Source organism: Lagopus leucura, unplaced genomic scaffold, assembly GCF_019238085.1.
Source record: "Lagopus leucura isolate 7727_CA_CO unplaced genomic scaffold, USGS_WTPT01 Super-Scaffold_100001, whole genome shotgun sequence".
NCBI lineage: Eukaryota > Metazoa > Chordata > Aves > Galliformes > Phasianidae > Lagopus > Lagopus leucura.
In genome coordinates this window covers 68428542-68439941 of record NW_024962262.1, presented here as the reverse complement: position 1 = coordinate 68439941, position 11400 = coordinate 68428542, and the positions used below count along the sequence as shown (strand labels likewise).

General features: G+C 41.3%; 1 protein-coding gene across 1 annotated transcript in view; it reads left to right on the top strand.

Moving 5' to 3' along the window:
• Positions 1–766: 766 nt before the first annotated feature.
• Positions 767–11400, top strand: part of LOC122177567 (amine oxidase [flavin-containing] B-like) — a 52574-nt gene continuing 41940 nt past the window's right edge. The window contains exon 1 of the mRNA XM_042867103.1: positions 767–859. Within this exon, the coding sequence (XP_042723037.1) occupies positions 814–859 (46 nt within the window). The 5' untranslated portion in view covers positions 767–813. The remainder of the gene's footprint in view (positions 860–11400) is intronic.

The following is an 11400-nucleotide window of genomic DNA, read 5'->3' as shown; positions in this document are numbered from 1 at the left end:
AAAAGACAAGACTGCACCTGCTGTAGTCAATATTTGTGACTCCTGTCACAGCTTCTCCCTGTCTCTGCACACCAGAAACTATCATTTGAGTTATTATGGAAGAGAGAATTCTATCCAGGCTGTTTCTTGCAATGTATGACTCCAGGAAGCGGAGAAGGGCATAGACTAACAAGTGCCTTGGTTCAGAAGGTTCTTGGAGCTGCATCCCTTCTGCCTTGAGCTAGCTGCTTGGGGAAGGTCAGGTGTGACTAACATAGCTACTAGATATAAGCTGTATGGATAGAGACACAGAACTTAGGCTTAGGATGAAAGGGACATTAAAGATCATTTATTTCAAACCCCCAGCCATGGGCAGGGCTGCCCCGCACCACCTCAGGCTGCTCAAAGCCCCATATTTGAGCACTTCCAGAGATGGGATCCCACAGTCTAGGTCTGAGAAAACATGTTAGCACACATGTACCATCTCCAGACTCCTGGAGCCTCACTTATAGTAAAGTAGAAATCCAAGAGGTGGAAAATCGTGCTGGGTTTGTATGGAACCAGCCTAAAGGCCGAAGGTGAAGGTGTTGACACTTGTTTCTAGAAAAGCCAGTCTTTTTCTCTCCTTTCACATAGGGGCTCAACCCTGCGGGAGGTAGGCGAGAACGAGGTGCCGTGACCCCCTGCACCGGCCTCACCCCTGCCGCCTCCCCAGGCGGGCTCCCTCGCAGCCGGGGCGACGAGAGGCGGTGCCCGCCGGCTGGGCGGGGCTGTGCTGCCCGCCCACCGGAGCCGGTCCGGAGCCGTCGCCGCGACAGGGTGGGAGGCAGCGCCATGGCACAGAAATGCGACGTGGTCGTGGTCGGGGGCGGCATATCAGGTGGGTCCGGCGTCTCCGGGATGGTGCCTTGCCGGGGTCCCCGCCCCAGGAGCTGGGCGCTGCCGGGGACAGCTTGGGGAAGGCAGCGCTGGTATCTCAGCTTATGAGTCTTTAAGCGTAAAGTGTCCGTAATTCGGGGTGTGATGCGTTGTGAGACTTATGTTCTGCCCCAATATCCTCCAAACCGACGTCGTTCCTACCCCTGGAAGTTTGGGATAGATGAGGGGTATGCACTCTGTTGCTTCTAGGTTGAGTCTAGGGATGTCACGTAGAGGCCCTCGGTCGCAAATGACTGATGTGTTAGGATGTCTTCTGTTTAGAGCAAGTAAAAGCATAAAGGAACAATGTCAGAAAGCAGCTGGGTCATTTATCCAGTCTCTAGTCCCTCTCAGCACAGGTGTGATGGAGGTGAGACCAGCAGCTTGCAGAAAGCAGCAGCAGGCCTGGGAGCTTTGTTGCTCTCAGTGACAATCTGCTTTTTAGCCTAATCCTGCTGGAAGAGTGCTGTGCATGCCTGGAATGAATCTTGCCTGTGCATTTTGTCCTGAAATGCACGGGCCCAATAAAATTGCGTTATGTGTGACGGATTATTTTAGTTTTTCTTCTCGCCTTTGAACATATGAAACAGCTGCTATTTGGGCTGTGCATGTTGGAAGGTATGCAGTGTGGTAGTTCTTCTGCTAATGACCTGTTAGTCCCAGTAGTGCATAATGAGTATGCATGTCCACAGATCCAGACAGCATCTCTTGTGTTGCAAACAAATTAATCAAGATATGTCACAAAACATATAGAATCATACAATCATTAAGGTTGGAAAGCCCAGTAAGATCATCCTTCCTTTTTTATTTAATGTGGCTTTTAATTTCCCCTACTTATTCATATAAGGTGTATTAATTTTTTGCATAACCACTATGCTGAGGTGTGCACCGTAGAAGGAAGGTGTACAATATGCAGTGGATAAATGGTGTGCTCGTTCCACAGGGCTTACCCACCATTGGTGCCTCAGAGCTGATTATTTCCGTAAGCTGCCTGGGCCTTTAGACTCTCATATCTTTTCCTAAGGATGGTGTTGTGATAAGAAACTGCTGAATAATTATTAAATGTTTAAACTGTGTTTATGTGGTTAGCAAAAATCACTGTTTTACGAAACAGAATTGATTATAAACACACTGTTATGGCTAATTTTTAACTTACACCTTGTTTCATAGTGAAAACATTACAGAAAATTAACCACTGTTATCTATTCATGTCTTCTAAAGCCTCAGTGGCATGTTTTTGTGCAGAAGCACTGCTACAGGTTCCTTCTCTTTAATGAGTTGGAATCAGAGTTACTGTAACAGATTTTAATATGTCCTCGCTTTTCATTGTTGCTATGGGAATATTATCATGGCAAGCTTGCACAGACTTCATATGTTTTCTCTTGAAGCAGAGCAGCAGTGCTGTGTTGTGTTCACTTATGTGCTTCGCTCTTTTTTACCTGCAAACAGAAGCAAGTGGCGTGTGGTTGTAAGAAACCGGTTTTCCATTTACTTTTTTCTACACCAGATTGCTCCAAAGTGCTCTGTTCTTGTGCTGTAGCAGCTTTTCTCCAGCTCCCACACAGAGGCTTGAAGCATAAAACACAAAAATTACTAGTGACTCACTTCAGTCACTTTATAGCTGTTTTAGCTGTTTATTTTAGCTGTTATTTACTACTCCAGATTTACCTGTCTTTTATCTGTATGCTTTTAGTAAATCACTGGACTTGCACCCAAGTGCATATAACAGCATGCTTTTCTATCTTATTGAAAACTGCCCATGCCATGCTAAACTGCTGCAGAGACCTGGTCACCTGTTGACTGGAGAATGAAGCTTTTGATTTTTGAAATGGGTCGCTCTTTGGAAACTAGGTTTCCTACTGCTCTAGGTTTAATTTTCTTCAGAAAGTCACTGTTTCTGAGCTGCTCCTGGAACAGCTGACAGAGATTAGCTGTTCTGCCTGTAGAGAGGGCAGGCATTGGTAGGTGTGCTGATGTAAAACAGCAGAGTGCTCCCCTGTCCTTCAGGCTGTGTTGCTGACTTGGCTGATAGAACAGTGAACACAGAAGCTGATCAATGAAGAAACAAAAAGCTGTTGTACTGATGCAGAAATGCGAACAAACATTGCAGGGACAACGTTCAGCTCTCTGTTTTCTAGTTACTTTTTTTAAGGGAATGCAAACTGTCCATTTGAATACTGCCACAGTTTGGTATTAATTGCACTCTCAGCAAGTCTGGAGGCAACACCAAGTGGTACAGTTGAGAAGACAGAGATAAGGGATTCCGTCCAGAGGGACCTGGACAGGCTGGAGAGGTGGAACTGTGAACCTTGTGAAGATCAGCAAAGCCAAATGCAAAGTGCTGTACTTGGGTTGGAACAATCCCAAACAGAAATGCAGGCTGAGTGATGAATGAATTGAGAGAAGCCTTGTGAAGAAGGACTTGGAGGTACTGACAGATGAAAAATTATGCATTAGCACATAGTGCATGCTTGCAGCCCAGAAAACCAGCTGTTTTCTAGGCTGCATCAAAAGAGGGGTTGCCAGCATGGAGAGGGTGTGATCCTGCTCCTCTGTGCAGAGATAGTGCATCTAGGCTTAAGGCCCCCCAACACAAAAAGATGCGGAGCTGTTGGAGCGGATTCAGAGGGGGCCTTGAAGACGATCAGAGGGCTGGAGCACCTCTCCTTTGAAGACGGACAGAGCTGGGCTTGTTCAGTTTGGAGAAGAGAAGGCTCCTGAGAAACCTCATTATGGCCTTCCAGTAATTAAAGGGGGCTTACGAGAGGGGTAGGCAGAGACTTTTTACAGGGATATGTAAAACTTGTCCTATGTAATAGGACAAGGAACAGCAACAGGAGGATTTATTGAACAGCAGGTTCTGTTTTATGTACAAAACTGCTGCAGTCTTTACATTTCTGTGGATGGTGTAGATTAAAAAGAAGTGCCTATATGTATGAAAAGGCTTAGCCACAGACTGTATGGAATATACTTGATGCTGAGGAATACTTAGATTGGAAATGTAAGGGAGTAATTAGTTCCGTGGAGATTTCAAAACGCGCGCAGTGACAGGATCTTCTGATTGTTCAGAGGCATTGGAAAACTTAAGAAATTTTCTTAAATCAAATTTGGGAAGCTGTTCAGAGGTTTCACTTAAAAACTTCCTCCATGTGTTTTCAAAACTGCCTCCCTGTTGCTGCTTTTGCTGTGAAGACCTCTTTCCTTTTTTTCAAAAGACCAGATTTTAACCTGGAGTTGCTTATACCTTAGTCATACTCAGTCATATTTAAGAAAATGCTACTCATAAGTTAGTAGTGCATAGATTTTGCAATCAAAGTGAGATTAATCAATTCTTTGTGAAAGGCAAAGTCTTTTTTGACATACAGCGAATGTCATTTGAAGTATGCTTAGTGCTTTCTTGTTCACAAGCAACCTGATGTGTTCCTGTATGTTCCTGACTGAAAACCTGCCATAACAAAAATATTTCTATTGAAATGGTAGATTTATAAAATATTTACACTCCTATCATTGTGGTGTGGAGATGTGATTGTACTTTTCAAGCCTTTCTCTTCATTTGTGTGAAGGTTTAGTGCACTGTATGATTACAGTCTCTCTCACTCCATCTGTAAATCAATTTCAATTTACTTAGAAAAGAACACAAAACAAAACAGGTCAGGTGTTCTGGGGACCATTATCTGAAGATGTTCAATTTGTTTTAAAATAGACTGAAGCAGAGGGCAAAATCAGTTTTTGAAAAAAAAATGCATTTTGATGCATTGCAAGAAAAGTGTATGTGAGATGCATAACTTCTGCTTGCTTATTGGTGTTTTCCTTTTTCTCCCTGGTGGCTATTTACAGTGGATTGGACCCTCTGAGGGAGGACTGTGACCATCTCCAAGTCCCTCTGCAGAGGGGTACCGCTCTCAATGGGATGCAGCAGGCAAAGAGAATGTTGGACATTTCTCTATTGATTGAAGCTCTTTGTTCACATTTTCAATTGCTGTCTCTGCCATCAGTTCTTTCTTCTGTTTTCAACTGTGTTCATAGCTATGTGAAGGAACACAAAGCAATTAAGTGGAGCCTGCCAACTGACTTAGATTTTTCACACAAACCTTGGCAATACATAACAAACAGTGCAGAAAGCAGCTGTGTAATGCTGTGAGATAGGATGGTAGTCTAGGCAGCAGGGACAGTAGTTGTAAGTCACTCAGTGATATCTCCTAATTGAACTGAAAGTTGATTTGATAAGAAGCTTTCCCTTCTGTCTGAAGGAGCAATCTCATCTCCCAAGGCTCGAAGCAATGCATCATTAAGCAAAGCTTTTCCATTACCTTATTTAACTGTTATGAAAGGCTGGTACTAGGGAAAGTTCATCACATGCAGACAGCAAAACAAGAAAAACATCTCAGGAGCAACAAAAAAGATAAGTTGGAATACTAAAACTTTCTGTAAGAGATTCCTGAGTAGCTGTTACAGAAATAACTGCTGGAAAATGCAAGTTTGCATGGCAGTTCATATTAGTATTACAGACTGCAAAGTTCACTGTTGTTTTCTTGTCTGATGAATTATGTATTTTTGTATTTACTGATGAATTATGTATTTTTGACAAACAAGATTAGACATAGGAGAGGATGGAGCTCCTTTGTTAGAAAGTTCAGTGTGTTGTTTGCTTGGAAACCTCCTGCTGTGATACTTATAATTCATTAGATTGGTCATAATCTCATTTAGCACTGAACTACCACCTTAAGAACACTGGGGGTAATACTAGATAGTAATGTGCATTAGTGTGTTGGTTCAGAGCAGGTGTGTACCTTAAGCAGATCTCCTGATTGACCTTATTTACTGCTCTATGGTGTGTATCACGGAGCAGTCTCAAAGCATACACACTGCATTAATTTTTCCTTGAGAAGTCACGCTCTAGGAGTTCGCCATTTGAGCTCCAACACCTGAATAGGATGTTCAGTCTGTAGGATATAAGAACTAGTCTGAAATAAAGCACCTTTCGCATACATGATGTGGGATATTCAAGGTACAGTTGTTTTGCTCTGCAGACCTCCTGTTCTGCAATATTTGCTGGCATAAACACTGCAAATTTGCTGTCTTGGAATACTTTTAGTTACACGGTTCAAAGGTAGTAGCATGGAAGGAGTAAACTTTCCATTTTTTGTGTTCGTCTTCTATGGAGGTGGAGTCAAAAATAATTTGCTGTGCTACCCTGATGGCAGATATGCACCTGCATCCCTTGTCTCCATCCTCTATGTCCTCTCCTTCCCTAGTTTTATTCTTTCTTTCTATAATTGTCTTGTAGCGTCAGTAGATTGTGGAAAGGTAAGTTTTGTATTCCTATGAATTTTGATTTCCCCATTTTACTCTTTGGCTTCAGTAAGGATAGGAGTAATTTTAAAGTCACACAATCCAGCATGACTCCTCCCAGCGTGGCTGTAGCATCAATCTCCACCAAATGGCAGAGATATTCACCACTATGACACAAATCCAGGTCAAACTCTGTTTCCCAAAGCACTAGAGGCTGTGAGGAGCAGCCCATTCCTCTGGCTCCATTCTTGGTTTGTTCAGGGCATCTGATGTGATCTCAGGAGTATCCAAGGACTTAAAGAGAGCTGGTGAGTGGTGTTAGTCTTTCTAAAGTTGGAGAGCTGTGGCAAAAAGATAAGTGGGCCTGTTTGTATTGATGCCTTTAGTAGACAGCCTGAGCAATGCAAGCTTAGACAGCCTGATTGTCCCAGAAGTAAACTTCTAGCACTGCGTGTAGTATCATAAACCAGCAGAGAGTTGGCTCTGTTTATACATCTCACACAGCAGCTAATGACAATGAATTAGGTCTTACACATAATTCAGTCAACTGAGAAGGCTTCTCTTCTTCAGAAGCTACTATCCTGTGTGTAAACAGTCTGTGTGATCTTGGCATGCTTCCCACTGATGCATTTTGCTTCTCTGTAGCGCAACCAACAGCTATAGTTAAATAGTTCTGTTAATTAAAGACAAAAAGCAATATTGTTTCACTGCTCTTTTCAAGAACAGGAGGAGCTTGCATTTGTGTTTTGTCTCCCTTTCTTAGCAGCTACTTCATAGAGTGGTACAGTGGTGAAATTTATGTTGGTTATAAAAGTTTTCTAAGCAGTGCCATGGTGGATTAAAAAACCTTTCTTTAGTTTTCTTTTACAGAGGATTTACCTTGGTGTATTTATAAAGCACTCAGTTATACTGTTTCTGAAATCAGTCGTCATTTAGTTGGGCTTTAATTACATGAGGAAATTGCATTCATGTTATTATAGTTTCAATCATTTAATTTTTATGTTATTGTCTTTGAACTTAATATGAGCTTTCTCCAGGGCTGATAACCTATTTTATCCTTGTAAACTTATGTCAGGTTCTTACTTTATGAGATGGTTTGTTAAAATGTGATCATTCATCTGATCCACTAGTCTTTGTAGAAGCTGATGTGTTTAAAGTTTATGTAGGATCCTCGTTTGAAGATACATTTTTCTGATTTCAGTGGTCAGTAAGAACACGCTACAGTACCTTGTTACTTGAACCGTGAATGTCTCAATAACTCATCTGTGCATTTGTATTTTGCCCAGCTTCTTCTTTCCTGTCAGTTTTCAGTATCTCAGCTGAGGAGATTCCAAGCTGAGTGGCTTAGCAAAAAGATTGGAAAGTGCCTATCAAGCCATACCAATGTTGCCTTGACTTTAAAGTCAATAAACAGTGATGTTGCTACTTATGGGTAGAGCAGGCTACTGAGAAGAAGAAAAGTAAAGTATTTTTAGGGACAAATCTGCTTGAAGGAATTCAGTTCATCTTTTCCTCCATCTGTTCTTTTCTTCCTTACCTCTTTCCATGCTACCCTTGCTGCCAGTAAAATGTACCCACCTGAGAATTTATATAGACCTGGTAAACAGGCAGCTGTCTTGGTGAGCTGAAGAGTCTCTGAATAAGCTTGGGTGATTTCTATCTGAGTCTTCCTCAGCTACTTCTTGTTTTATTTAAAATAAAATTAATTTTGAGGAATTATGTTGATGCTGAAATTATGCCGTCTTTCATTATGCCTGAGCCAAGTGGGCGTGCAGCTGTTTTTTACCATTCCCTCAGCACTTTGCCTCTGCTCTGCGTACTTTGTGCTTAGCAGTGAATGAAGAGTCTGGCTGTGGTTCATTAGGGCCTCTGGCATCTTGCAATCGCAACAATTAGAATAATGACCTCTGTTTGATATCCCTTGCTTCAAGTGGTCCAAGAGTTCCACGAAGTTTTAATTCACTCACAGCCTCTCTATCTATTACTCATGTCTGTACTTAGTACTTATATCTGTACTATTACTTTACATTCTACTACATCATGTCTCTATTATTCAACTACACTGTGTTTTCCTGTTTCTACAACATGACTCAACTGGGAGTGAAAAGCAAAAAATACCTCAAATATGCCTCTATAGCCTTTTGCCTCTCAGCCAGCTAGTTTTCATAGATGAACTATGCCATCAAGGTAGAACATTGAATACAGTCTTCATGGTGGACTGCACACAGCAACAGCTGATCAAACAGCCAGTTTATACTATGTAATATCCTGGTGGCCTGGATAGTTTGCATATAAACTTGCACTCTGTTTGCTCAAGTGATAGATCTGTGTTTGAATCATTGAATATTGGACCAAGACACCTCTTTTGTTCCAATATGAGTTAATAGTATGACACTAGCTTCATTAGAGGCTGAATCAGTGAGTCATGCTAAGTAATGAGCAGAATGAGGAAAGGAAAGAGTGTAAATTATTTTGTTTTACAGTTTGGATGCTTCTTTTTTCCTCTGTGCTTCCTTCACCTTCTTTTTCCTCCACGCATTCTGTCAGAATGAGGCAAATGCAGTGGTAATGTGTTTCTTTTCTCATAACACGTTAAATAAGCTGCTTAGCTCATATGGCTAAGAGTGGTGTTGCAGTGGAACAGGCTACCCGTAAAGGTGGTGGGGACACTGTCCTTGGAGGTGTTCAAGAAACATGAATGTGTGGCACTGAGAGACATGGTTAGTGGGCATAGTGGGGATGGGTTAGTGGTGGGACTAGATGGTCTTAGTCTTTTCCAATGATTTTGGAATGATCTTAATGATTTTATATGCTTTCTCTTGCCTGTAATTAGAGATAGAAGGAAGACAGTCAATTGGAAATCTTCGGTGTTCTCTTTTGAGCTTCTCTGGGTGACATCTACGTCCACAGCTTTGGGCGTCTCAGCCCAGCTGATGTCTTATTCTGCTAGGCAATCCTTCATCTTGAACCAACTATCAAGAAATGCAGTGATCAACAAAAAGCTTTCAGACATGTATGATTATTCAGTTGATTATTCAGGATACTGGGCAGCAGAACACTTTTTCAGTTATTCAAGTGGAGACAGAGTTCACAAATCTTTGTAAGCTGCACAAATTATCAGTACTTAGCTTGTGCATGTAACATGTTTGTACCTACTTGTATGCATGCAGTGTTTACATACATGTAGCACAAGTTCTCAGGGAATCACCAGAGAATGATATGGTGGATATTTGAAAGTGATGTCCAGACAAGCCCTGGCAATGTAAATCTGTAACTAACTGATGCAACTGGATGAAAATAATTAGGGGAAGATCAAGCGAAAGGTAAACTAAAATGAACAACCGTAGGATGAGGAGGACGTTGTTGCTTAGCTGGGGGCTTTGATAGTTTCCCTGTGAAGTGACCATCTCTAGATGTATGTCTGTGAATAACTGGAGAAATGTGAGAAATTACATGTGTTCCTTAATGTCAAGATCTGAGAGTGATAGTCTGGTGATTTTATTTTTTATTTTTAGTAAGTTTAAATGTATTTGATGTTATATTTACTTTTCTCTTTAGGAGGCTTACAAATAAAGAAGAAATAATGATGTGTTTAAGAACATGCAAGGTTTATTAAAAATAGAAGAGAAATGAACATTTCTCTTCTAAGACAAGTGCTGCATAATTTTGCAAAATTTTCCAAACTTAATTGAGTCTTTTTTTCTCCCCACATTACAGCGTAGAAAGAAAAACTCATTTTAAGAGTAAATCTGCCTGGCATTTTATTTGTTTTTATATATTTATGTAACAGTAATGCCTAAAAGGATGCTTTTAGTAAGCTGCCCTTGTAGGGCCTCAGCCAGGAAGGGGCTGACTCATGCTCCAAATCATTGTGCTAAGCTTTGTTTGTTCTAATGCCATGATATGTTTGATGTAGTGCTACCTTGTCTTTCAGTTATCTCTGTCTGCTTTGGTTCTTTCCTCTGCTTGTTGCATTTTGAGGCAGCATAAGTTGTAAAGTAGGAGGAAAAGGATTAGGATTATCCAAGCTGAAGGAGGCCCTGAGATTGAAACTGTTGGATAATATTGCAGTACAGGTAATAATAATAATAGGATTGCAATGTTAACTCTTCACCATATCATAGAATCGTTGAATGGTTTAGGTTGGAAAGGACATTTAAGATCATCTAGTTCCTGCTATAGGCTGGGACATCTCTCTCTAGACCAGGTTGCTCAAAGCCCCATCCAGCCTGGCCTTGAGTGCTTCCAGGGAATCCACAACCTCACTGAGCAACCTGTTCCAGTGTCTCACCACCCTCATAGTAAAGAATGTCTTCATAATATCTAGTCTAAATCTACCCTCTTCCAGTTTAAAGTCATTTCCCCTCGTCCTGTCACTACCTGTACTTATAAAAAATCCCTCCCCAGCTTTCCTGTAGGGAATATATGCATATATATATATATATCTGTATGCGTGTGTGTATATATATGCATATGTACATATATGCATGTGTGTGTATATATATATATATATATTTACCTCACTGGAGCATACAAAATAACTTCTGACTCTTTTAAGCATGAGACCAAGTGTGAGTTGGGCATTGAATAGATCTATCGCTCCATGTGTAAGATACTAGAATTCCTTAAAACAAACAAAGCATACAGTAAATGATTGATACTAGAAGTATTCATCCTTTAAAATGCTGGAGTGTCCAGTTTGTCACTCTGAAGCTTCATTGGAAACCTCAAGTGTAAAAATACAACAAAAACTAAACAGGAGCCCTGGTCAAGGGCAGGACAGCTGTGGTTTCAGTGCTTGAGCTGAGGCAGAACTGTGTGGAAGACAGTGGTTTTCCACAGAAGTGCAACAAGCTGTCTTCATGCCACATATAGAAGAATTTGAGCTAAGGTGCTACCAGTTTGTTTGTCTTACTCATTGTTAACCAGACTCTGTATTGCTTCCAAAGTGTGAAGCCTTGGACAAATTTAGGCTGCTTAATAAATACACCTCCCTGCACTATGGATGAATCATCTAGAAACATTGCCAGAAAGGAAAGATCACATGAGGCTGAAGGGCTGGGACTAGAACTGATGCTCTTGTAAAGTTGCATTAACTCACTGGGATGTTCATCCTGACCTTAGTGACAAGGTTATGGAGCCAGCTCACAGGATGGAAAAACTCACTGCCTCAGCTCAACAATGAAATGTTAACGTTAACAAATGTTATAT